Raw genomic sequence first — 27,916 nt, forward strand, 5'->3', positions numbered from 1 at the left:
CCCTGCCCTACGTCTTCCTGGGCCGCCTGGTCTCTCCCTCCACCCTGAGTCCCCCCTCAAACTCCACGGGCTTCCTGTGACTCCTGAACGTGCCGTCCTCCAGCCCTGTCCCCGCGGAGGCTGGGAAGGCGGGAATAAAGTGACCACTGACGAGGGCAGCAGTGCTCGTCTGGACACCGAGCCCTGAGAACTCGCTGCGCCAGGAAAGTGCTCTGAGACCTGAACTGAGCACACATCCCGTTCTCATCACCACCTGGACCTTCATACCCACTTCACAGAAGAGGAAACAGAGGCACCAAGACGTTAAGTAAATTGTCACCAAGGCTTCCTGCCGGTACGTGGCTGAGCCGAGACTCCAGTTCAGCCGCTCAAGTGCTCTGAGGCGGGTAAGGCCGGGGCTCGGGAGGCACAGAGAACGGCACCTCACCCGGCCTCGGGCAGTCAGGAACGGCTTCCCAGAGAAACTGACACCTCAGTGGAGCCTGAAGGAAGGAGCAGAGGAGCTGACAGGGCAGTGAAATAGGAAAGGGCTGGAGAGGAAGGGGGAAGGGCCCTGAGCGATGCCTGGAGGCTAGGCCACCCTGGCTGCAGCCTGGGGTGTGTGATGGGGCAGGACACCAGGCCCCTGGGCAGTGCACCCTGGGGGCTCAGCGGACAGTGTGGTGGTGGGGGCGGCTCCTGGAGCATCGGGCTGGGCCCACACCCCTCAGCTCCCGAGACAGAGGGCGCAAGCGCGGAGGGAGGGGAGCCGCTGATTTACATCCTACAGCTGGGGGGGAAACCCAGGAAGTGCAGCCCGGGCACTAATCAAATCTAGGCTAATAATAAACGTCCTGAGTAATGAGTGGCCTGGGCCGGAGCAGGCGAGGTGGCCGGAGCTGGGAGGGCCAGGAGGAGCCATGTGAGTAGCCGGGGAGGTGGGGGTGGGCGCAAGGGGCTCCGCCTGGGGCTCTGCATGGCATTGGGGACGCAGGGGAAGCGGCCCACAGCAGACGGGCAAGTTCGGGCTGCCCCGGGGCCTCCCGCGCCTGTGCACGTGGAGAGCCCTGGGTCTGGGGCCCTGGGGGTCTGGCCTTGCGTTCCCGAGAGCAGCCGCAAGGTTGGAGGGTCGGCCTCACAGGCAGGAAGTCCCTCTCCCTCCCACCCCAAGCTGGCCCCAGGACCCACAGCCAGACGGGCCAGGACGTGTTTTAAACATCAGGAGTGTCTAACAGGCCCTCCTACAGATGTCGACCACTGTCCACACTTCCAGGATTACCCACACCCCGCTGGATCACTTTAGAGACAAGTCCAAACAGTGCGTTTTTGATCTGTAAATACCTCTGTATGTCTCCCTTAAAAAGAAAAACTCCTTAAAAAACAAAACCCCCCAAAACTCTCACGCCATGACAACTTCTGCAAAGAATGATCCTTTTGTGTCACCAAAGCGCCCATGTTCAGACCTCCCCGACTGTCTTGTCAATGTCTCTTCCAGATGATTTGTTCCAATCAGGATCCAAACACCATCGTTTTGGCTATATGTTTTAAACTAGAACATTCCCACTCTGTCTCATGTTTTCCCTTGCTGTTTTTTAATTTTTTTTATCAAAGAAACCGGATCATTTATCCTATAGAATTTTTATCAGGGCAGGTTTTGAAGGTTTGTTCAAAGGCCCCAATCTGGAAGCGTGGGTGCTAACGCAGGTGGAAGGGTCCAGGCCCCTCGCTGTGCAGACAGGACCCACGGCCGGGTTGGAGGGGCCACGGCTGCTCTGTCCACCACACGCCTGGAAGGGAGCACGTCTCCTCTGTGAATCCTTTGGATGGGAATCCTTTGTGTCAAGCAACCACATCCCCAGATGTGTTCCCAGCTAAGGGCTCGGATTTTAAGATTTCTGAAAGAGTTGGACCAGGAAGGAACAAGAGGTCGCCTTGCCACAGGGTGGAACCGCCCAGGCCCAGGCCCACGAGTCGGGAACCTGTCAGAACTGGGACCTGGCACTGACACAGGCCGCCAGGAGCAGCAGAGTCGGGCCTGCCTCCCCTTGTCCACCGACTCGCTGTGTGACCTTGGAGGAGCCCCTTCACCTCTCTGGGCTCCACTTCCTCGGTCGTAAAATGAAGGAGAGCCTCTCCCCCACCAGAAGTCCCTGAGAAAGACACAGAAAGGCCTTGAACCTGCCTGAGCCCCTCCTGAAGAGCCACAAGCAAAGGCGCTGAGAAGGGCTGCACTTAAAAACAACAAAACAACTTTGGCTTTCTTTAGCCCAATGTTTTTCAAACTAATTGGACCACAGAGGCCTTTCTTGGTCCAGCGCCTACAGAGCCAGGCATGTGAGGGAGACGGGCAGACAGCGGGGATGCAGGAGAGCCCGGGCCATGAGCCCGGCCCACAAACCCAGGCCTGTGAGAGCTCTCCCCTTCTCCCCGTGGTCAGCACGGCTTCTGTTCTGCTGGCCAGTGTCAATTTGGGGCTTTTCCTGCCCTCCTTTGGGGCTGGATGATGGCTCTGGGACGTTATGTAGGTTCCGGTGGTGTTGGAGGAGGGGTGGGCAGGGACAGCGCAGACATCCGGTCAGCTGGGAGTCTGCCATCTGGCCAAGTGGGCTCTTGTGTCCCTGTCAGGTCCAGTGGCTCGGTGCGCTCTGACCAGGAATGGGTCTTTGAGGCTTCCTAGGCTGCCCTCGTCCGATCCAACCTGCTGTCCACTGGCCATCGCTTCCCTGTGGGTGGGGTGGGGAAAGCTTCCACCCTCCTCTCCCCAAATGGGAGAAGGCTCGGGGGTCTCTTCAGTTTTGTGTGGTCCTCTGCTTATCTTCTTTTAATTGAAGTACAGTTGATTCATGATGCTGTGTTAGTTTCTGATGTAAAGTGACTCAGTTATACACCTATATATTCTTTTCCTATTCTTTTCCATTACGGTTTATCACAGGATATTGGATACAGATCCCTGTGCTCTACAGTAGGAGCTTGTTGTTTATTTTATATATAGTAGTGTGTACCTGCCAATCCCGAACTCCTCATTTAGGTCCTCTTGCTTTTCTTTCTTTCTTTATATATATTTTTTGGCTGTGCCGTGTGGCTTGTGGGATCTTAGTTCCGCGACCAGGGATCGACTCGGGGCCCCGGCAGTGAAAGCACCGAGCCCTAACCACTGGACCGCCAGGGGATTCCCAAGCCTCTTGCTTTGTAAGTTTGCTTTGTGAATAGATGGTAGTCACAGGCTGGAAGCCCACAAAGTATAAAAAGGTACATGACACAGCCTTCCTGTCCTCCTGGTCATCTGTCCGCCCAGCTTTCCTGCCCCCTCTAGGATAAACGGCTCTGTTCAGATGCTTTACGTGCCACGAAGTTCACCTGCTTAAGAGCTGTGCAACCGTCCCTATAATCTTAGAACATTATCGTCACCCCCAAAAAACCCCTGTCACTCCTCATACCTCCCCACCCCCAGCCCTAGGCTGGCCCTGACCTCCTTTCTCTCTCTGTAGATTTGCCTACTTTGGACATTTTATAAAAATGGAATGTGCTGTCTATGACTAGCTTCTTCCAGGAGCATGTTTTTGAGGTTCAGCCATGTGGTAGGGTGTCAGTACTTTATACCTTTTTGTGGCCAAATAACATTCCGTTGTATGGATGGACCATTTTACTCATCCATTCATCAGTTGACGGACATTTGCGTTGTTTCTACTTTTTGGCTGCCGTGACTATTCATGTACAAGTATCTGGGTGGACATGTTTTCATTTCTCTTAGGAGTGGAATTGCTGGGCCATATGGTAGTTCTGTGTTTAACGTTCTGAGGAGCTGCCAGACTGTTTTCCAAAGCAGCTGCACTGTTCTTTGTTTGTTTGTTTGTTTGCGGTACGCGGGCCTCTCACTGCCGTGGCCTCTCCCGTTGCGGAGCACAGGCTCCGGACGCACAGGCTCAGCGGTCATGGCTCACGGGCCCAGCCGCTCCGCGGCACGTGGGATCCTCCCGGACCGGGGCACGAACCTGTGTCCCCTGCATCGGCAGGCAGACTCTCAACTACTGCGCCACCAGGGAAGCCCCCTAACCCATTTTTAAACTGGGTTATTTGTCTTTTCATTATTCAATTGTAAAGGTTCTTTATATATTCTGGATACAAATCCCTTATCAGATGTATGATTTGGAAATATTTCCTCCAAGTCTGTGGAATATCATTTTATTCTCTTGATGGTGTTCTGTGAAACACAAAAGTTTAAAATTTTTATGAAGTCCAGTCTCTCAAGCTTCTTTTGAATCATTTGTGCATTCGGTCTCACTGCCTAACCCCAAATCATGAAGATTTACTCCTGTTTTCTTCTAAAACTTGTCTAGTTACATTTAGGTCTATGACCCACTGTGAGTTACTTTCTGTGTATGGTGTAAGTTAGGGGTCCACATTCATTCTTTTGAAGGTGGCTTACCCAGTTGTCTCAGCACTATTTATCGAAAAGACTATCCTTTTTCCCGTTGAATCTTCTTGGTATCTTTGTTGAAAATCAATTGACCATAAATGTTAGGCTTTAGTTTTTGACTCTAAAGTCTACTCTACTGACTCACGTCTGTCCTTATGCCAGTACTACACTGTCTTATTTACTGTTGGTTTGTAGTAAGTTTTGAAATTGGGAAGTGTGAGTCCTACAACTTGGTTCTCTTTCAAAAGTGCTTCAGCTCTTCTGGGTCTCTTGCATTTCCATATGATTTTAGGACCAGCTTTTCAAATTCTGCAGAAAAGTCAGCTGGGAATTTGATTGGGATTGCATTGAATCTGCAGAATTATTTGGGGAGCACTGCTATCTTAACAATATTAAGTCTTTCCATCCATGAATATGGAATATCTTTCCATTTATTTAGGTCTTCTTTCAGGAATGTTTTGTAGTTTTCAATGTGCAAGTTTTGTGCTTCTTTTGTTCAATTTATTCTTCAGTAGTTTATTTAAAACACTGTTTTGGTTTTGTATGTTTCCTTACAGTGTTTCTTTATGTATACACTAATACCTATAAATCTAGATTAGAACTTTCTCCTTTTTTGCAGAAAGAAAGGGAGACTGTGAGCCATGCTGTTATGGACCTTGTTTTGTTTTTATTTTTTTATTATTTTAAAAAAATTATTTATTTATTTGGTTGTGCCGGGTCTTAGTTGTGGCAGGCGGGCTCCTTAGTTATGGCAGGTGAACTCTTAGTTGCGGCATGCACATGGTCTCTAGTTCCCTGACCAGGGATTGAACCTGGGCCCCCTGCATTGGGAGCGTGGAGTCTTAACCACTGTGCCACCATGGAAGCTCCTTGTGTTTGTTTTTCCACTTAATATATCTTGGAGTTCTTTCTAAAGCAACGTACAGAGAGCTTCCTCACCCCTTTTCTATAACTGCATAATAGTCCAGTGTATAGACTCAGTCAATCCCCTACTGATGGACATTTGTGCTACTTCCAATCTTCTGCTATTACAAACATTGCCGCAATGAATTATCATTTTGCACTCGGAAATAAATCCCAGAGATTAATCACTATATCAGCAGGTAAAAACATCAGTCATTTTGACTAATGTTGCCAAATCCCCCCCCCTTGAGGGTTATCCCTATTCCTCTCCTTCCAGAGTGAATGAGTGCCACTCTCCTTGTGACCTTGCCAACAGGAGGTGTTAGTAAACTTCTGCATTTTTAGCAATCTGTTAGGGAGAAGATGGTCTCAGCGTAGTTCAAATTTGCTTGTTTCTTAGGAATGAGACCAGACAAATTTATGCTGTTCGTCCCTGTCTGTGAACTGTCTGTTCATTACCTTTGCCCAATTTTCTGTCGGGTGGCTGGCCTTTTCCTTTCTGCTTACTCTTTTTTTATACATGTGTTTCTCCTTTTGTATTATTTATTTATTGATTTTATTTATTTATGGCTGTGTTGGGTTTTTGTTGCTGCATGTGGGCTTTCACTAGTTGCGGTGAGCGGGGGCTACTCTTCATTGCAGGTGCGCAGGCTTCTCATTGCGGTGGCTTCTCTTGTTGCAGAGCACGGGCTCTAGGCGCGCGGGCTTCAGTAGTTGCGGCACTTGGGTTCAGTAGTTGTGGCTCATGGGCTCTAGAGCACAGGCTCAGGAGTTGCGGGGCATGGGCTTAAGTTGTTCTGCGGCATGTGGGATCTTCCCAGACCGGGGCTCGAACCCGTGTCCCCTGCACTGGCAGGCGGATTCTTAACCACTGCGCCCCCAGGGAAGCCCGTCTGCTTACTCTTTAGATACAAGTTGCAAGTGTTTTGTTCCCGTTTCTGTCTTTGGACTCTCCTCCTTAGGCTGCTTTTTGCCATGCAGAAGTTGTTTGTTTTGTGTAGCCCATTTTATCAATTTTGTATTTTATAGAGTTTGGATTTGGGGTCACAGTTAGAAAGGCCTTTCATACTCCAAGGTTATAAAGAAGTTATCGAATGGTTTCTTCTCTAGAAGTTTTTAAAATTTTATTCTATTGCACGCTTAAATCTTCGGGCTGTTTTTTTCAATCTAGGAGAAATTATTTTCTGTGCTGTTTTCTGGCCCAATCATTTTGTGCCAAGAATCCTTTCCTCTAAGTTCTGAAAGCAAAAGCCACGGTTTCTGCTCTTCCCACCCCACCCCCCAACCTCAGGACACCTCTGCCCTGAGTCCTCCTTGAAGGGAGGAGATGCAGGCAGGGGAGGGGGCAGAACAAAACTCAGACATTATGCAATGTTAACACAGCACAAGCACGAGGGTTGCTTACCACTCCACATGTCTTCACTGAGGACAGCTCTGTATAAAGTATTTGGTTATTTGTGACCATTGGCCGAGGACCTACTGTGTGTCTGGTATTACAGAAGCACTGGGCTCGGAGATGAATGAGACAGTGTAACGAGGTAGATGGCTACACCCTCAGATGTCAAATTACAAAATAAGAAACACTACCAGGTAGAAGGTGCTCAGGCCACATGGCCATCCAGGAAGGCACACCTGAGACATCTCAGAGGAGAGGTCAGGTGACACGGCAGCGTACAGGGACAAGTGTCTTTGGGAAGTTACAGTGCTTCAGTCACAAGCTGACGTTCTGGGGGCAGTTCCCAGGCCTGGAGTGCGGATTTGCTGATTAAGAAATGATTATAATTAATCCATTATATTTTAAACCACTTTATCCAAATAACTACCACTTGGCAACCGCACCTCGGGCCAGTTCCATGCGTGTCATGTGCACGTCCTCGAGGAAACCTGCTCTGCAAAGGAGCACCCATAGTCCCCGTTTACAGAAAAGAAAACCCGAGGCTGTGCTGCCAGCCTTTCCTAAGCTGGCTGGCTGGTGACTCAGAGCTGTGCTTCCTCCACAGGCACGGCTGCGCTCACACACATTTTGTCACTGAACCATGGGAAATCGGTTTTCAGAATGAGTCAACAGGAGGCAGAAATTACAATGGGAAGAAACGGTCATCCCCACCTTTCTCTCTTCCTCCTCCTTCCCGATTCATAAGAGACTGTAAATGATCACTGTAATTCTCTGACCTGTCACCCAGAATGTGGAAGCTGCTGAAACTCTCTCAGACCCCCTAGCCCACCACGTGCTCAAGGAGAGATCACCCTCTTTGCTGCCAGCTAATCCATTTGCCCCCTATGCAAAACCCTCTGCAGTTTTTCTCCCTCCTTCCTTCCTGTCTTATAAGTCCTGTCATTGCCCTGTTCACTGACAGTGGTCTAGGGGTGTCCCCTCTCACAAGTGAGTGACTATTGTAGACTCAAAGTCAGAGTTATTCCCTGATTGTAGTTCACTTCAACATGACGATGTAAACTTTGTTCACAGCTGAGCCATGTGACCTCCCTGGAGTTGAAACTCCTTGGTTTTCTCTGTAAGTCTCAGGAACTCACCCCCAGCTCTGGGGCAGATCCAGCCTGTCAACTGGTCAAGCAGACTCGCTTATATATGGTTCCCTGTTCCTTCCGCTTTTCTCCTATTTTAGTTGAGACAGGGCTCCCCCTTGGCCTCCAGGCCATGTCCCAGGGACTCCCTTCACCATCATTCTGAGAACTTCTATCTTTCCCTCTTGACTAAGATGGACCCTGCTTTCCCCCCTCCTCCATCAGTTGAAAATCAACTGACCATAGATGGAGAGCTTATTTCTGGGTTCTATTCTATTCCACTGCTCTGAGTATCTGTCTTTATTCCATTATCACACTGTTTACTTTAGCTTTGAATTTTTTTTTTTTTTTTTTTTTTTTGCGGTACGCGGGCCTCTCACTGTTGTGGCCTCTCCCGTTGCGGAGCAACAGGCTCCGGATGCGCAGGCTCAGCGGCCATGGCTCACGGGCGCAGCCGCTCCGCGGCAGGTGGGATCTTCCCGGACCGGGGCACGAACCCTTGTCCCCTGCATCGGCAGGCGGACGCTCAACCACTGCGCCACCAGGGAAGCCCTGTAGTAAGTTTTGAAATCAGGGTATGAGTCCTCCAACTTTGTTCTTCTTCTTCAAGACTGTTTTGACTATTCAGGGTCAAATGAATTTTTAAGACGGGTTTTTCTATTTGTGTAAAAACGTCACTGGGATTTTGTTAGGGACTGTATTGACATCTTAACGTTGTCTTTCAATCCATGAACATGGGATGTCTTTTATTTAGATCTTCTCTAATTTCAGCAATGTTTTGTAGTTTTCAGGGTATACTTCTTTCACCACCTTGGTTAAATTCATTCCTAAGTATTTTATTCATTTTTGTCTCTGAACATGGATTTGTTTTCTTAATTTCCTTTTAGGTTCGTTCATTGCAAGTATATGAAAAATGCAACTGATTTTTTGTGTTGCTTTTGTACCTGCAACTTTGCTGAATATTTAACAGTGTTTAGTGTGTGAAATTTTTAGAGATTTTACATATAAGATCATGTCACCTATGAACAGATAATTTTACTTTCTCCTCTCCAATTTGAATACATTTATTTCTTTTTCTTGCCTAATTGCTCTTCCAGTACTATGTTGAACTGAAGTAGTAAGAGTGGGCATTCTTGTTTTGTTACTAGTCATAGGAGAGACGCTTTCAGTCTTTCACCACTGAGTGTGATGTCAACTGTGGGTTTTTCATACATGGTTGTTATCATGTAGAGGAGGTTGTCTTCTATTCCTACTTTACTGAATGTTTTTATCATGAAAAGGTGCTGAATTTTGTTAAATGCTTTTTCTGCCTCAAAATGATCATGTAGTTTTTTCCTTCATTCTTGAAGTGTATTACATCTATTGATTTTCTTTTTTTTAATTTTTTCTTTTTTTTTTGGTGGTACGTGGTCCTCTCACTGTTGTGACCTCTGCCGTTGCGGAGCACAGGCTCCGGACGCGCAGGCTCAGCGGCCATGGCTCACGGGCCCAGCCACTCCGCGGCATGTGGGATCCTCCCGGACCGGGGCACGAACCCGTGTCCCCTGCATCGGCAGGCGGACTCTCAACCACCGTGCTGCCAGGGCAGCCCACATCTATTGATTTTCATGTGTTGAACTATTATTGCATTCTGGAAATGAATCCCACTAGGTTATAATGTATAATCCGTTTAATATGCTGTTGGATTTGACTGGCTAGTATTTTTGTTGAGAATTTTCGCATCTATATTCACAGAGCATATTGGTCTGAAATGTTCTTTTCTTATGATGTCTTTATTAGGCTTCAGCACCAGTGTTATGCTGACCTCACAGAGTTAGGAAGTGCTCCCTCTTCAACATTTCTGGAAAAGTCTGAGGATTAGTTTTAATTCTTCTTTAAATGTTTGGTAGAATTCACCAGTGAAGCCATCTGGTCCTGAGCTTTTTTTTTTTTTTTTTTAATGATCACATTCTTTTTTTAAAAAAAAAACTGTATTTATTTATTTTTGGCAGCGTTGGGTCTTCGTTGCTGTGCACGGGCTTTCTCTAGTTGTGGAGAGCAGGGGCTACTCTTCATTGCAGCGTGCGGGCTTCTCATTGCCGTGGCTTCTCATTGAAGCCACTGCTGTGGCACGGGCTCTAGGCACATGGGCTTCAGTAGTTGTGGCGCACAGGCTCAGTAGTTGTGGCTCACAGGCTCTAGAGCGCAGGCTCAGTAGTTGTGGTGCATGGGCTTAGTTGCTCCACAGCATGTGGGATCTTCCCAGACCAAGGCTCAAACCCGCGTCCCCTGCATTGGCAGGTGGATTCTTAACCACTGGGCCTCCAGGGAAGCCCTGGTCCTGGGCTTTTTGTTGGGAGGTTTCTTATTACTGATTCAATCTCCTTACCTGTTATAAGTCTATTCAGATATTCTTTCTTCATGTATCAGTTTTTGTAGATTGTATGTTTCCAGGAACTGTCCATTTAGATTACCTGATTTGTTGGTGCACAATTCTGTTGGTGCACTGTGTTGGTGCACAGCACTCTCTTATAACCTATAAAATATGTATCAATGCCCCACTTTCATTTCTGATTTTAGTAATTTGAGTTTCGTCTCTTTTTCTTAATCAATCCAGCTAAGGGTCTGTTGGTTTTGTAAATCTATTCAAAAACCCAACTTTTGGCTTTGTTGATTTTCTCTATTATAGTTTTTCTTTTAATTTTATTATTATTATTTTAATCAATTCTATCTTTATTTGGCTGCATCAGGTCTTAGTTGCAGCATGCAGGATCTTGGCCACGGCACGTGGGCTCTTTGTTGCGGTATGCGGGCTCCGGAGTGTGCGGGCTCAGTAGTTGTGGCACGCAGGCTTAGTTGCCCCACGGCACGTGGGATCTTAGTTCCCAAACCAGGGATTGAACCTGCGTCCCCTGCATTGGAAGGTGGACTCTTAACCACTGGACCACCAGGGAAGTCCATATTACAGCTTTTCTATTCTCTTTTTTATCTCCGCTCTAATCTTTCCTTATGCTTGCTTTGGGTTTAGTTTGCTTTTCTTTTTCTAGTTCCTCATGGTATACAGATAGGTCAAGATCTGAGAGATTCTTCTTTTTTTAGTGTACCCATTTATATCTATCAATTTCCCTCTCAGCATTACATTTACTGTATCCCATAACTTCTGGTACGTTGTGTTTTCATATTCATTTATCTCAAGATATTTTCTAATATCTCTTGTGACTTCTTCTTTGACCCATTGGTTGTTTAAGAGTGTTTTGGGGGGAATTCCCTGGTGGTCCACCAGTTAGGACTCTTTGCTCCCAATGCAAGGGGCCCAGGTTCAATCCCTGGTCTGGGAACTAGATGCTGCATGCTGCAATGAAGATCCAGTGTGCTGCAACGAAGACCCGGCACAGCCAAATAAATTAAAAAAAAAAAGAAAAAAGTGTGTTGTTGAAGTTCCACATATTTGTGAACCTTCCAATTTTCCTTCTGTTATTGGCTTTTAGTTTCATTCCACTTTGATCAGAAAAGATTCTTTGAATTACTTTAATCTTTTAGAACCTATTAAGACTTGTTTTGTGACCTGATATATAGCCTGTCCAGGAGTATGTTCCATGGACACTTTAGAAAAATGTGTAGTCTGCGTCGCTGAGTACAGTGTCGTGTATATGTCTGTTATATGGTTGCTTTACAGAGTTGCTCAAGTCATCTTGTCCTCATTGATCTTTTGTCCAGTTCTCCTACCCACTACTGAAAGTGGGGCATCGAAATATCCAAATATTGTCACAGAACTATTTCTCCCTTCAATTCCGTCAACTTTTGTTTCATATGTTTGCACTCTGTTGTAACACACATGTGTTTATAACTGTTAAATCTTCTTGCTGTATCAAACTTTTAATCAATATATCTTGTCTTTGTCTCTTGTAACCTCTTTTTATTAAACTACTTTGTCTTATAATAATATAGCCCCCTCAGTTCTCTTTTGGTTATTATTTGCATGGACGATATTTGTCCATTGTTTTACTTTCAAGCTCGTGTCCTTTTATGTAAAGTAAGTCTCTTATGAACAGGATATAGATGAATACTGTTTTTTTAATCCAATCTCCCAGTCTCTGCCTTTTGTAATAGCAGAGTTTAGTCCATTGACATTAATATGATTACTGATAAAGGAGTTACTTCTGCCATTTATCTCTGTTTTCTGTATGTCTTACGTTTTCTGTCCCTCAGTTCCTCCACTACTGACTTTTCTTTTGTATTTAGTTGATTACTTGTACTGTGCCATTTTTACTCCCTTTTTCTTTCAGTTTCTGTATGTTTTTAGTTATTTTTTTAAGTGATTACCCTGAGGATTACAACTAATGTCTTAAACCTCTAACAACTTAGTTTCAATAATACCTAGTTTCAGCAGTGTACAAACACTGTTCTATATCTCTGTCCCTTCCTATTGATATTGATATTGTCATAGATTTCCTTTACCAATGCTCCTTCTTTTTTCTTATGACTTCAAGTTACTGTCTAGTGCACTTTCATTTCAGCATGAAGGACAACTCCCTTTAGCATTTCTTGTAGGACAGGTCTACTGGTAACAAACTCTCTCAGCTTTTGCTTATCTGGAAATGTCTTAACTTCTCCTTCATTCCTGAAAGGTAGTTTTGCCAGATACGCAATTCTTGGTTGATAGTTTTTTTTTTTTTTTTCTTTTTGGACTTTAAATGTAACAGCTCACTTCTAGCCTCCATGATTTCTAAGGAGAAACCAGCTATTCATTTTATGAGGATCCCCTGTATATGACAATTGTTTCTTTGTTGCTGCGTTCACAATTCTCTCATCTTTGGGTTTCCACAATTTTATTACAGTGTGTCTCAATGTGGGCGTCTTTGAATTTATCCTGCTTATTCATGGACATTCTCAGACATGTATATTCATGTCTTTCCTAAGATTTGGGAAGTCTCCAGCCATTATTTCTTCAAATATTTTCTCTCTCTCTTCTCTTTGAAATTCCTATGTGCATACGCTGTTACATCTGATGGGCTCCCACGAGTCCCTCAGGTTCTGTTTATTTTTTCTCATTCTTTTAAATTTCTGATTCCTATTCTAAATAATTTCAATAGTCTTGTCTCCAGGCTCACTGATCCTTTCCTTCTGGCTGCTCGGATCTGCTATTGAACCCCTCTAGGGAGTCTTTTCATTTCAGTTACTGGACTTCTCAATTCCAGAATTTCAGTTTGTTTCCATTTTTTGATAGATTATTTAGAGTGGTTTGAGGTTCACAGAAAAATGGAATGGAAATTATACCCCCTGTCCCCAAACATGCACAGCCTCCCTCACTACCCATATCCTGCACTAAAGTGGCACATGCACTACAATCGAGTAACTACATTAATACATCATTATTGTCCAAACTCCACAGTTTACACTGGGGTTCACTCTCGGTCTTGTACTTTCCATGGGATTTGACAAATGTATCACGACTTGCAGCCAGTTTCACTGCTCTGTATAATCCCCTGTGCTCCACCTTTATCTCTCCCTCCCCCTCAACCCAACAACCACTGATCTTTCTTCTGTTTCCAGAACGTCACAGAGCTGGGATCATACAGCGTGGAGCCTTTTTAGCGTGGCTTTTCTCAGTCACATGCATTTAAGATCCCTCCATGTCTTTTCATGGTTTGAGGTCCCATTGTCTGGATGACACAGTTTATTTATCAGTTCACCTACTAAAGGGTATCTGGATTGCTTCCAAGTTTTGGTTCCTTTTTTACAACCTCTATTTCTTTATTCATATCCTCATTTTGTTCTCACATCATTTTCCTGATCTCCTTTAGTTCTTTGTCTGTGGTTTCCTGTAGCTCATGGAACGTATTTAAGACAGTTGACTTAACATCTTCGACTGATACTTCCAATGTCTAGGCTTCCTCAGGGATAGTTTCTGTCAAAGGCTTTTTTTCTGTGAATGTGCCGTATTTTCCTGTTTCTCTGTACGTTTTGTTAAGTTTTTTGAGAACTGAACATTTTGAGCATTACATTGTGGTAAGTCTGGAAATTTAACTCTCTCACTCCTCAGGGATTGCTGAAGTTTTTGTTGCTGAGAGCTGGAGTCTGTTTTTGACTCTTCCAAACTATTTTTGCAAAGTATGTATTCCTTGTGTGTGGTCACCAAAGTTTCTGGTCCTTCGTCTCTGCAGTCAGCCAGCGACCTGACAAAGATTTTCCTAAATGTGTGACTCCCCAAATGGGGGGCAGTAGATCTCTTCCAATCCCCTGGGAGCCACTTCAACCAGGGAGGTTGAAACAATACCCACCACCCTCCGTGCTGGCTCCTCAGTGATCAAAAGCAGCAACCAGCAATTAGAACCCACAATCCCAACATTCAGAGGACAAGGTCCTTACTGCCCATCCAGGTCCCAGCAAGTTGCCCCAGGGACATGAACAGCCACCACCCCATGATAGGCTGAAAGGCACCAAAACTCCCCAAATCTACCAGCCTCTTTGCCCAACTGTCCCATAGACAACCCCAGAGCTCCAATATCATTACTTTGGCCAAGGCTGCCAGCTTGATGGCTGCTAGGGCAGAAGCAGGTCGCTGGGGCTTCCTCCTGGCCATCTTCCCTGGCATCGCTCAGGCCCCCGCTTTGATTTGAAATGTCCACAGAGTTCCTAACTCACACAGCCCTCCCTGTAGGTGAGCTGGTTGTTCTCAAGGAGGCTTAAGAGTCTCCTCCAAGTCTCTGTTGCTCCTGAATTTCACGATGGTGGGTCTTGTGGTTTGAGAGAATTTATTGTGCAGGACACCTGATTGGCTCTTTGAATCTGGAGGCTGTCTTTCAAATCTGTTTTCTCTGGAACTCCCATCAGTCAACCTCCAGACGTCCTGATATAATTCCATATTTTTCACATCTTTTCCGATGTTCTGGGATATTTCTTCAATTACATCTTATAACCCTTCAACAGATGTTTTTATTCTGGCTATTATATTTTAAAATTTCTAGTCATTCTTAGTTGTTCTATGCATACAATTCTTTAAAAGTAGCACATCACTGGGCTTCCCTGGTGGTGCAGTGGTTGAGAGTCCGCCTGCCGATGCAGGGGACGCGGGTTCATGCCCCGGTCTGGGAAGATCCCACATGCCGCGGAGCGGCTGGGCCCGTGAGCCATGGCCGCTGAGCCTGCGCGTCCGGAACCTGTGCTCCACAACGGGAGAGGCCACAGCAGTGAGAGGCCCGCGTACCGCAAAAAAAATTTAAAAAGTAGCACATCACTGAGAATTCCCTGGCGGTCCAGTGACTGGGACTCCACACTTTCACTGCTGAGGGCCCGGGTTTTTTTTTGTTTTTTGTTTTATAAATTATTTATTTATTTATTTATTTATGTTTGGCTGTGTTGGGTCTTGGTTTCTGTGCGAGGGCTTTCTCTAGTTGCGGTGAGCGGGGGCCACTCTTCATCGCGGTGCGCGGGCCTCTCACTGTTGCGGCCTCTCTTGTTGCGGAGCACGGGTTCCAGACGCGCAGGCTCAGTAGTTGTGGCTCACGGGCCCAGTCGCTCCGCGGCATGTGGGATCTTCCCAGACCAGGGCTCGAACCCGTGTCCCCTGCATTGGCAGGCAGATTCTCAACCACTGCGGAGGGCCCGGGTTTGATCCCTGGTTGGGGAACTAAGATCCCACAAGCCAGAAAAAAAAAAAAAATGAGCACACCATTCTTTCTCGTGGATATAAAAGTTCTCTTCTCTTTCTAAGGATGTCTTGCCGTCATCTTGTAGTTTTCTTCTGTTCCCTGCATTGTCTCTATTGGCACTGGGTGGATTTCTTCTGCTTGCATCGTCCAAGGTCTCTTTCATGCAGAGGTGGTGCTCCAATATCAGGTGACCCTTGGCTGCAGTTCACAATTCACACTGAGGCACTAATGGCTGATTGGAAGTTCTGGGTAAATGGATGGCGTTTTCCCACAGAAGCTTTGCTGTAGTGGTCAGGCAGCAGCACGGTCACTTTCTTGAAAGAATCTCCCAGTCAGTGCCTCCAGGGCTTTTCCTTTGGGTCAGCTTTTCCAGAGCAGCGTCTGCTGGCTTCCTGCCAGTTGCAGGATGGGGAAGGACACATCTTTTACAAACCTGGCCACAGCACTCCTGAGGTATGGCTGGGGGGATAGTGGACCTCACTGCCACCCCTCCTCAGTTGTGTCTGAGGAGACCCCAACCTCCTGCTCGGGTGGGTGAGGGGCCGTCACCTGCCTGGGGTCAAGCCCTCTTGACGTAAGTCTCCATCCAACCCTATTTCACTGCTCTGCCCTCCCATCCCCCACGGCCAGAGGTCCTAGTGCTCCAGTTCCAGGAAGTTCCTAGCATTCGGTGACGCAATTCCGCTTCCTCCCCATGAGCTTCAACCGAGAGAGATCTTCAGTTGAAGCCTGTCACCCCAGGCCCTCTGCCTTCCGTCTTCCAAAACGTCGCTGACGCCTGTCCCCTGCTGCAGTCACTTCTTCCATTCCACCTTCGAGGACAACTATCCTTTCCTGCCCTTTCAGTTTGGTTCCAAGAGGGAAGGAGGATAAACCCAGGTGGTTAAGCTGCCAGGTCGAGGGGGAGCCGCTGGTCTTTCCTCAGTGGACTCCCATTAAAGAATAAACAAGTGCCTCAAAACATGTTTAAAAGAAGTTGTCGGGGAGGAAAATGCCATGAAATTAGGCAGAAAATTACAGAAGACTCAGCAACACACAACCATCTGGAATGAGTCCCAGATGCCTTGCAGAGCCAAAGAATCCAGACAATGAAAGTTCAGGAACAGGCAGTAGCAGCAGCCTCTGGCCCTGTGGCGTTCAACTCAGAACAGAAGTCACCTCTGGGGGTGGACGTTGGGTGGGAGGGGCCCGTGGGAGTCATCAGGGAGCAAGAAATGTTCACCACCTTGACGCGGTGGTCGTGACACAGGCGTGTACACGTGCAAAGACTTGTCAAGCTGTACTCTTGAGATTTGTCATTGTGTGTGTCTCACATCTCAGCAAAAGAGCAAGGGAAGGAAACGGACATTTATTGAGTGCTTGCTGTTTGCTAGGCACTGGCTAGGTCTGCTTTTCTAATTCATTCATTTAATGAGCACCTACTATGTCCTGGGCACTATCTAGGTTCTGAGGACCCAGCAGCAAACAAATCAATTAGCATCTATGCCTGCGTGATGCTCCCAGTTAATGGGGAGACACTATCAAATAACTGCATCACAAAAGTCAAGTGACAACAGTGACAAGTGCAGAAGAAGGAGCAAGTCCCAATCTGGGGTGGGAGGGTGTCAGAAAGGCTTCCCTGAAAAAACGAAGTTGCAACAGAGATCTGAGGGGGTCAGGAGGAAATGACCAGTCGTGAAGCATGAAGAGCATGGGGTGCAAAGAGACCAGCACGTGCAAAGACCCCATGGCAGGAGGCGTGTGCACGTTCATGAGGGTAGAGAACAGGGCCGAGCAGGGCTCCACTGATGCCAGAGGGGCCTCAGAACTGCCGTGCCCCAGACGGGAAACTGAGGCTCAGGGTGTCAGCCCCGGATTGCCCAGCAAGTATAACTGGGGTAGAAACCAACCCTGTCTGTTCCCCCTAGGGAACGTGAGCGGGAGAGGCCGCCTGGGCTCCAGCCTCCAGTGGTGCCAGCTGCCCTCACGTTCCCTGCCTCTCAGCCCCACAGGGCCTGCGGCTGGGGGTGGCCATGCAGCCCTGCCCCGAAGAGCAGTACTGGGACCCGCTGCTGAACACCTGTGTCTCCTGCAAAACCATCTGCAGCAATCAGAATCCACGCACCTGTGCAGCCTTCTGCAGTGAGTTCTGGGGCCCGAGCCTGGGCTGGATGCCCCTCCTGCCCCCGGAGGTCCCCCTGGCCTGCACTTGGGGCCTGAGGAGGGGTGGAGGGAGACGGACAGTGTGGCGCCTTCTACCTTTCGACCCTCCTACCCTCCTTGCAGCTTCCCAAGCATGCTCTGTTCCTTCCTGCCTCAGGGCCTTTGCACAGGGATGCATTTCCCCACCTTCTCCCCTGGGCTCCCTCCTACCCGGCCTTCAGGTCTCAGCCCCAAATCAAGAGGTCCCCTCTGACTGCCGGATGGAAAGTGGGCCCTCCTTCATCATTCTCTGCTCTTTCTTCTGAAACTTATTATTATAGAAATTATGACAGAGACAGAGGACAGCATGATAAACCTGTCTACCCATCAGCAGCTTTAGAAATGCCACCTTTACAGTCCCCAATTTTTTTACTTGTGTATTTTAAAGCCAATCCAAGAACTCTTATTATTTTATGTGCAAATACTGGATCACGAATCCCTAAAACATAAGGGCCTTTAAAATAGAACCTCAATATTTTACCGCCAGCAATAACTCCCCAATGTCATCTGCGCTCAGGCCGTACCCAGCTTCTCTAACTGTCTTTTGCTTTGCTTTTTCATGACTTGTTCTTTCCCTGATGGAACTTACCACAGCTTATACCACACGTTCTGTCCTGTGTGGCCATGTGTCTCAACCACCCGACTGAGAGCTCAGTTCCTTTCTTAAGCCTAGCACAGTGCCTGACGCATAGTAAGTGCTTCATAAATACTGGCTGAGTGGGGCTCAGAGAGGCTGAGTGACTTGCCCAAGATCACACAGCACAATAGTGGAAGAGTTAGGGTTTGAACAACAACTTTCTGAGTCTGCAACACCATGGCTCTGAGCCACTATCCATTAATGAGGTGGACATTCAGTGCTGACCCACAAACCCCTGGAAAGAGGAATCTGACAGACCCTTCAAGGAGGTTACTATCTAGTGGGAGAAATGACTCCACTTCATGGTAAAAAGGTGAACTACCGTAAAACGCCACAGCTGGGAGAGACCACGTCCGGCTGATGGGTTGCGGAGCGAGGAAGTTTTCTGGTAGGAAGCGCCCCCTGCGATGGATTGTTAAGAGTCCACAGATGCAGAAGTCAGATGGGGGGACGGCACCCCTGGAGGGACCAGCGTGGACAAAGGCATGGAGGCGGGAAAATACAACAGGGAATATCGAGGCCCAGAGGGGAGGTTGTGAGGTCAGGCAGTGAGGGCTGGTGGTCTGAGGAGCTCTGTCACCTGCACAGCCACATGGGGGTTCCCAAGGACGAGAGGAGGTCACGGCAAGCCCGGGAACACTGCTGCCATCAGGCTAACTCCACCTTCTGAGTGTCGGGGTCAGGAGGGTCCAGGGGCCACAGCAGGGTAAGGGCAAGGGGTGGTCACTGGTCCTGACAGGATCACCCGAGTCTCCCGAGGTCCCAAATGCAGGCCTTCCTGGTTTTGTCTTCTACTCTGAAAAGGATGTACGCGTTGGCGTGTCTGCATCGCAGAGGCACAAGTGAACATTCTATTTAAACCCTGAGCATTATTCATTATGTGTCAGGCACTGTGCCGGGGACTTCAAATCCCCATAACAACCGTAAGAAATCACCATTGTTATAACTATTCCTCTCCTGGAAAACAGGAGACCGAGGTATGGAGGGGCCAAGCCCACCTCGTGAAGTGGCAGACCAGAGCTTCCCCAAGCCCTCGTGGCTTCAAGGTCTGGGTTCTTGGCCTCTGTCTTGTGCTGCCTCCAAAATGCGCTCTGAAAACCTGCATGCGAGTCACATTTTCATATGAATGAACCTTAGAGACAAGGGAAACCTACCCTGTGAAAGTACAGGTTTCTGTATGGCACTCAAAACTGCTCTCTCCAGCAAGGGTGAATGGGCTTCAGTTTGCTTGGCTTCTGCCCCTTGGCACTGATGCCTGGTTAAGCTCCTGAAATTCTCATTTACTATTAAGACAGAAAAAACACTATTACTCTGAGCTTTCTCACCTTCCTTCCAGTCCCCTTCCCCAACTTGCTAAGGCAGATTCTGGCTTTGTTCTCCATTCCTTATGTTTATATGAAATATGTTTCTCCCTTATGAGGTTTGAAAAACCCAAGTAAAGAAGTTATGTGACAATGTAATAACTTAAAAGATAACTAGAAAACCCTTATACAGTTAGTACTAAGAAATGCTCTTTTAAATTATAGGTCAAAGGAGAAATAATAGTGAAAAATAAGAACATTCTAAACTAGGTACAGAAAAAATACTACATGTCAAAATGTGTGTGATGCAGCTAAAACAGTACTTAGAGGACAACGTATAGTCTTACATTTGCATACTGGAAGAGGACTTGGATTACTCTGGAATTGCTTTTGGGGAACTGGACTAGGATTTTTTTTTAACTTTGATACCCTCTGAGGCCAGACCCCCAGTTTCTGCCTGTGTCTGTCACCCAGCAGCATCACGCATCTCTGTCTCCCAGAGTCACTCAGCTGCCGCAAAGAGCAAGGCAGGTACTATGACCAGCTCCTGGGGGACTGTATCAGCTGTGCCTCCATCTGTGGACGTCACCCCAAGCAATGCACACACTTCTGTGAGAACAAGTTCAGGAGTCAAGTGAACCTCCCACCAGAGGTCAGGAGACAGCGGACCGGAGAGGCCTCGACCCGGGCAGACAACCTAGGGAGGTACCAGGGACCAGAACACAGAGGCTCGGATGTGGGTCCAGGTAAGCCACCTAAGGTTGGCCTGCGCGGTGTCCAAGGGTCAGAGTGGGTGGAAGGCAGGCACCTGGCCTCAATAAGGAGAGGCTGCAAAGCAGGAAGTCCAGTGCAGGCAAATGGCCAGAAACCAGGGGGGTGAGGGGATCATCACAGGATAGAAAAAAAAAATTAAGCAAAGTTTACAGAAGTCTGTGGGCAAGAAGGAAGCAAAAGAAGAAAAAAGACCTGACAGTTGGGAGTCTCATAATGGTGGCTGAATGAATTCTCAGAACACGGGGCAGCGAGTGGATAGCACAGCTAACCTGTGAGCAAGACCCCCCCCTCCATTTAAAGGCAATGGAGACTTCCCAAGAATGAGAAAGAAAAGTACTATCAAAAAAGCTCACGGCGGAGATGGGCCTCCTTAGATATGTGAGAGGGGTCCCTTGAACTAGGCACTTACTAAGTGCCGAGCACTGGAAATGACCTAATTAATCCTCCCAGAAAATACCTCTTGGCTCAGCTACTCTGCCCTGTGGTGTCAGAGAGGACGGGGCTTGGGTGGGGATGTGGACCCGCAAACACTTGATATTTATGGTGCTCTTGGTCTGCCAGGTGCTGGCTGGTTTTCCTCCTTTTCTGTGACTTTCCTCATGACGTCACTTCCATGAGAACAGGCTTCATGTGTCCTGATAACGAAGTGCCCAGCCTGGTTCTTCTCGGTTAGACTGTTGTCTCTTACTCTGCTCTGCTCTCCTGTCAGTAAGCTGCTGCCATGTAACAAACAGCCCCCAGATTCCATGGCGTGTTATTCCTCATGGCATAGGGCTTGGCTGGAGTCAGCTGGAGGGGCTCTGCTCCTGAGTCTCTCATCCTCCCCTGGGACCAGCGGGTGGGCAGCAGCATCAGAGGTGACACACGGGCCTCTGAACCTCTCGGCCAAGAGCTGGCACCCATCATCTGCTGCATCCTATCCCTCCAGATGCAAAGCCAGCCAGATTCAAGGCGGGGGAGACAGACCCCACTCTCGGCTGGAGGAGAGGCGAAGGATTTGTAGCTGTGGGGGGTTTGTGGCCGGTTTTTATCCAGCACAGCCTCTTGTGAGAGGAAATGCAGATTCATACACAGAGAGCGTGGATACGGGTGGAGGGGGTGACGAACGGGACCACAAAGGGGGCTGCTCTCCAAGGTCTGGTGACCCCCGCGCCTTCCCTGCAGTGACGTATTTGACTCTTCCAGCCAAACCCAGAACCCCGTCCACCTCCGATGCCACAGATTCCCCTTTACAGACAGAGAAATTGAGTCTCAAAACCTGGAGAGTCAGTGCACAGCTGAGCGGGGACTCGGGCCCGGCCTGCGGGTCCCAGTTTGTCCGCTCTGCAAGACCCAATCCCCAGAGCAGTGTTCTGTGGCGCCGTCGCCACTTAGGGGGACCTCTTGCCAGTGTGACACTGTTAGCCCTTCCTGTCTGTGACCACCAGCCAAGCCCCCTCCCCAGAGGGCCTGGGGTGGGCCCTCCAGGTACGAATCCCCCAGGAAGTGTGGACAGACATTCCAGGAGCCAGTGGGGTCAGCGTGACCACGTCTGACCTGACCGCTGTCCCAGTCATTCCATGGTGCGGCCTCCCGAGCCTCGGAGGGCTGGGTGACGCCTCGCCATACCTGCCCCCTGCCGTGTGTCCCTCTGGAGGTCTGGGGCTTACGTGTGTCCCACTGTGTCCTGATACCTGCGTGCAGGTGGGGCGAGAGCTGGGTTTGGTGGGGACTGTGAACAGAAGTGCCGGGCCCACACCCTGGGTGTCAAGGGCAGGGCGTGCAGAACGCTGCCCGTGGCAGTGGGGCTGACCTGTCCCCCCACTCACTCCCCGCCCTGCCACCCCCACCCTTGGCCCCTCCACGTCTCTCGGAATGGCCGCTCCTTCATGTGACGGTAACTGTGGAGGGCTCAGCTGTGCCTGGGGGGGCGGGTGCAAGAGTGAGGCAGACCCTGTCGCTGACCCCATGGAAGTTACAGTCTGATGGGAGAGACAAGACAAATGACTGAGTAACCTCAGTGCGTGGCGACGACATCCCCCAGCCAGGGTGCGATGGGGCGAGAAGGTTTCCCCGAGGAGAGGCCCTCAAGGCAGACTGGGGGCCAGACCCCTAGTTCCATCTCCCACCAACTGTGTGACCTTGAGCAAGTCACTTAACCTCTCTGAGGTTAAGTGTTTCCATAAGACTGAGATCACCTGCCTTCACGGGGTTGCTGCCCTGAGTGTCAGGATCAGCACGTAGTAACTGCTCATTTAAAAGAAAAACATACATCTAAGAGACGACGTGGAGAAAGGTGTTCCAGGCAGAGGGCACAGCATGTGCAGGTGCTGGGAGGGGCTGGGAGCGGAAACACACGGATTCTCTGTGGACAGGGTACAGCCACTGCTAGGACCACTGGGGCTGCAACTGCTACAAACAGTGGGAGCAAAGGCTAAGCTTTAGTGAAAATTAAGGTTTGCTTTTCTTATCCGAGCCCACGGAGCCCCCAGGCCCTATTCAAGGGCCTCCTGGGTCCCGGGTTCAGAGCTCCAGGTGGCGTGAGCACGGGTGACCTGGGACGTCTCCAGACTCTGTATCTCCCTGTCCCCACTGGGGACAGGCAGCCCGGCACCCCCCTCACAGGGCTCTCGCAGGGCCTCAGCGACCCTGGGCCTTGATGCTCCCAATCCTTAACTTGATTACATCTGCAAAGGCTTTTTCCCCAGATCAGGTCATAAGGTCCCACGTGCAGGTTACCCGACCCCTTGTGGGAGGGCGATGCCCGCCTTGGGAGCACATCCTGCACGGCGGCCTGGGGGTTGGTCTCGTCTCTGGCTTTTCATCTCAGGGTGTGGAGTGTTTTCTCCCTACACACGCCACCCCCCATCCGCCCCCGACGGCTGCAAGAGATGTCACCGTGGCGGCTGCCCCAGGCCCCCTCTTCATCCCCAGGGCTGAGGCCAGGGGAGGGGGGCAGAAACCCTCGGGAGCCCACCTCACCCCTCCCCTGACCTGCCTGCTCGCTGGGCTGGGGCCGTGGGGATGCTGGCGGAACGTTCCACTGGGTCGAGCTGCTACCAACAGCGCGGAGGCCGGAGCGTCCACCCCGTTTCACCAGGAGGCAGGCCTGACCGTGAGCAAGGGTGGCTGCAGGGCCCAGGCTCAGAACCTGCCCTGCCCCGGCTACACCAAGGGCCCTCAGGACAGGTCACAGCACTGCCCACCCGGCCAGCCCGGGCTCCAGCCCAGCAGCAGCAGTCGGGGAAATCCTGTTTCCAGGCGAGATTGACTCTGAAAACAGTACAAGCACGGAACAAATCTAATGGAAAACCCGCTTGGAAATAAACCATCCGCGGTGCCCCCTGGTGGCAGTGCTCAGAACTGCGCCGCAGGCCTGGCTCTCTGACAAGGACAGAGCTCACATCCTTTCCCGACTGAAGCCCCTGCACCCAACAGGGTCAGCAGACAGGGAGGCACTGGGCGAGGTCGCTCCGCTCTGGGGCCAGGTCACTGAGGGCCGACAGAGGTCAGCGACCGAGCTTGCACACCTGAACAGCTGGTGACTGAACAGAGGAAGCACAGCGGTGGCTGGGGACCCCGTCCCCGCACCTGGCCAGCCTCTGACTAGGCTTTAACAAGCGAGGCAGCCAGCATGCTCCTTGCCGTTCCCGCGAACGGACGACACACGGGGATCGCGGCGGAAGAAAGAAGGTATTAAAAAGCCAGGTTTGGGGAAAGTCTCTCCCCAGGAGCAACACCTGCTGCGGCCTGGGTTTGTCGGTTCCCACATGCTCTTGTCTAAGCACATTTCACACCAGGGAGAATCCCGAGCGCCCACCTCTCTCTCCCTGTTCACCTCCTGCCCCTGAGGCTCAGCCCATCTCAGGACCCACCAGGGAGCTGGTCTCCGGCTCTCACGGTAAACAGAGCCCAGCAAATGCCTGCATCCACGTGCCTAGAAGTGAAGGCAGTGAGTCCACAAGCCTGGGAAGGGCGTGTCCGTGTTGGCAGGTGGTTGCACGTGGCCCTCAGAGGAGACCACCCCACCCAGATGTGCCTGTGTCGCCAGCCTGGGACAGAGGCGGAAGGTGACATCTTTCACAGTTTTAACTGCACCTCTCCTCCGGATCCAGGGCCTCTGCGAAGCACGCTCTATGAGCGGGTCACCAGGCAGGAACCGGTTCCATTTCCCTCAGGAAGCCCCAAATCACCCTCCTCACGTGGTGGCTCAGGGCGCCCGGGAGAGCAGAGCAGAGGCTGCCAGGCCTCGTCATGGCACCGGCCAGGCCCTGCGTCCCCTGTACTGCGCACTGCTGGGTGCAGGGGGCCTGGCCAGGCCCTGCGTCCCCTGTACTGCGCACTGCTGGGTGCAGGGGGGCCCGGCCCAGCCCGACTTGAAGGGCAGGAATCGAGGACCGTCTCCAAATGCCAGCAGCCAGCCTCGAGGTAGTCTGAGTGTTAGAGTTCAGCTGAAAACACCTGAAATCCACCCAGCACTTCACTGTGTACTTAGCAGCGTCTGGTAGCTGGGAATTCCACCTCCCACGCGCAGGCTGCCAGCCTCTCCCCCGCTAATCCGGCCAGGCCGACGGCTTTATTTTATCCCAGGGACGCACAGGAGCCGGTGAGCAGATGGGGGCCCGGGAGCTGGGACACACGGACGTCGCCAGCCGGGGGTGGCGCCAACAGCCCACCCAGAGCTCTGTGAACGTCAGGGTAGCACCAGCCAGCTGTCACTTCATAAAATTCTGCCCCTAAGGAGGCTGCGTAAGGAAGAGGGACAGTGTCCACCTTGCCATCTGTGCGCGGCCGGCCTGGAGCCCCGGCGTGGAGCCCATCAGACCTGCCCCCAGGTGCAGCTCTGCAACTGTGACCAGATCTGAGGCTCAGTTTTGTCATCTGAAATACAGACTGTAAGGAGGTGTGGCCACAGCGGGAACAGCCTGCAGGATCCTCAAACAGCTCAGCAAGGAGGCGCTACCTGACCCGGCAACTACACTCGTGGGACGCGTCCACGAGAGCTGCACACACACGTGCACACGGAAACCTGCACGCAAGCCTTCACAGCCGCCAAAGGGTGGAAACAACCGACATGCCTGCTCGTCGTGGACAAACAAACACGATGTGGTACATCCACACAGTGGAACGCTACTCAGACCCAACACACGTGCCACACGCCTGAGCCTTGGAAACACGCCAAGAGGCCAGACGTGAAGGTCCCGTGCTGCACAGTTCCACTGGTGTGAAGTGTCCAGGACAGGCGACAGAGACAGCGTGGTGGGGCCCGGGGCCCGGGGCGGATGGGGGGCGTCATGCGGTGCCGGACACACCCCAGGTGCACAGGCAGCAGCTGCACAAGCCTGAGAACACACTAACCACCCCCCCTCATCTTCACGGAGCCTGGCAGCACGTGGACTACACCGCAACCTGTAAAGGGGGCGAGCGCCCCTCCTTCACAGAAGCGCGAGGGTCAGGGACACACTAGAGAAACTGTTGCGTGCAGCAAGACCAGCAGGCGGCCGGCAGCCCTTCCTCCCGGGCTGGGGGCGCCCGATCCCAGGGCCCGGGACAGATTTCCAGGGCAGGGCTTTGGCTCGGGGCCCTGAGCGGGGCCAGCGCCCCATTTCCCCAGGCCCCCCTGGTGTACACCTGCCCCTCAGGCTCAGGAGCAACACCACCGTCTCTCTCCAAGCACGTGCTCCCCGGTCAAACACCCTCCCTGGACAACTGTCCACCTGCTCGCCCGTCCACCTCTGGTACTGCCCCAAGCTACACCCCACAGCGAGAGAGAACGACCAAGGGCGTGCAGCTCCGGGGTCCCCCGGCCCTCCGAGGGGGCGTGGGGGTGGCCGCATGGCTTGTTTGGGGCTCACGAGGAGGAAGCGAGGACGAGGGGCTGCTGGCCAGGGGGGTGCTTCAGGGAGGGGCCCCTCCTGACTCTGGGCCCCCCGCTGTCTTGCAGCCCCCCCAGGGCTAAAGCTGAGCGCCGACCAGCTGGCCCTGGTCTACAGCACGCTGGGGCTCTGCCTCTGCGCCATCATCTGCTGCTTCCTGCTGGCCGTGGCCTGTTTCCTGAAGAGGAGGGGGGACCAGGTCTCCTGCCAGCCACCCCCAGGGCCATGTCGGATGAGGGCCAAGTCCTCCAAGGGTGAGCACGCAGTGGGGTCCTGGACATCCCTCTGTCCTGGCTCTGCCCCCGCTTCTAAGTGGAGAGCGGTTGCCGGTCCTCCCGGGGAGCAGCCTGGCGCCAGTTCCTACAGTTTCCTACCTGTCCTGGTGAAATCGGGTCAAACATCAAGGCAAGAAGAGACAGGGCCCTGAGGGAGGGTGGGTGTTGGGCCCCGGGGCTTGCCCCACTTGCCAGGACAGGGCGGCTAACACCGGAGGTGGTCCCCTGGGGGTGCAGGGCTGGGGAGGAGGGGTCCAGGCCGAGGCCAACGCCCTCTCCCCCTCAGCAGATCACTGGATGGAAGCGGGCAGCGCTGCAGGGGCAACGCCCGAGCCGACGGAGACGTGCAGCTTCTGCTTCGCGGAGTGCAGGGAGCCTGAGCGTGCCAGGAGGTGGGCGCGCCACGGCCAGAGCGCAGCCGGACAGCCCTGCGTGCGCGCCCCGAACGGTGGCCTCTGCGGCATTGAGGTCGTGTGCACGCCCGCCCAAGAAGGAGGCCTGGCCACATGAACCTGGGGGGCTGGGGGGAATGGTGATGGGAGAGAGAAATGACGGTGGGGGAGACTGGGGAGAGAGGAATAGAGCAAGGGGAAAGGACAGGGAAGGGGGAGGGGAGTGGAGGAACAGCTGGCAGAAGGGCCAGGGCCACCGTATTGACCCCAGTAGGTCACCGGCACCTACATGCACCTGCAGTACAAGCACCCACACCTGCTGGACCCAGCCCCGGGGACCCTTGGCAGAAATAAAACCTCCCGCACTGCCCACTCCTCACTGCGGCTGGTCTGGGTCGCGTCTCCCCATGGTGACTGCCCCATCCCACCTCTCCCGCTGCCCCTGGGCACCAGGCCTGCTTTCCAAGGACCTGAGCGGGTGTGTGGACCGAGAAGCAGGCTCTGCTGTCCCCTGTCGCCTAAGAGGAGAAAGCAGCCGGCTGATGGGGGGCCCACCATCAGGGCTGGGCCCACCATCAGGGCTGGGCCCACCATCAGGGCTGGGCCCACCATCAGGGTTGGGCCCACCATCAGGGCTGGGCCACCATCAGGGCTGGGCCCACCATCAGGGTTGGGCCCACCATCAGGGCTGGGCCCACCATCAGGGCTGGGCCCACCATCAGGGCTGGGCCCACCATCAGGGCTGGGCCACCATCAGGGCTGGGCCCACCATCAGGGCTGGGCCCACCATCAGGGCTGGGCCCACCATCAGGGCTGGGCCACCATCAGGGCTGGGCCCACCATCAGGGTTGGGCCCACCATCAGGGCTGGGCCCCCCATCAGGGCTGGGCCCACCTGCGTTGATCTTGGAAAACCAATTTCCTCCCTTGTCTCCTCAGAAAGGCGTGAAGCAGTGTGACTGTGTGTGCCCGTGTACAGTCACGTGTGTGCACGCATGCGCTGCTCCCACGTGTGTCACGGGGCGCGGGGCGGACAGAGGGCAGGCGGG

At 51.4% G+C, this 27,916-nt stretch overlaps 1 protein-coding gene across 2 annotated transcripts; it reads left to right on the forward strand.

Moving 5' to 3' along the window:
* Nucleotides 1-406: 406 nt before the first annotated feature.
* TNFRSF13B (TNF receptor superfamily member 13B) lies at nt 407-27,238 on the forward strand. 2 transcript variants are annotated; one of them, XM_033422637.2, is made up of 5 exons: nt 407-901; nt 17,437-17,574; nt 20,073-20,318; nt 26,270-26,455; nt 26,763-27,238. In XM_033422637.2, exons 1-5 carry the CDS (start codon nt 841-843, stop codon nt 26,984-26,986), a joined length of 855 nt encoding a protein of 284 aa, XP_033278528.1. In that variant the 5' UTR covers nt 407-840; the 3' UTR covers nt 26,987-27,238. The 2 variants fall into 2 exon arrangements, with proteins under 2 accessions (XP_033278528.1, XP_012387385.1); XM_012531931.3 differs by having other exon boundaries at nt 413-901; nt 26,766-27,238.
* Nucleotides 27,239-27,916: the final 678 nt, after the last annotated feature.

This window comes from Orcinus orca, chromosome 19 (assembly GCF_937001465.1).
Source record: "Orcinus orca chromosome 19, mOrcOrc1.1, whole genome shotgun sequence".
In the NCBI taxonomy this organism is placed as follows: domain Eukaryota; kingdom Metazoa; phylum Chordata; class Mammalia; order Artiodactyla; family Delphinidae; genus Orcinus; species Orcinus orca.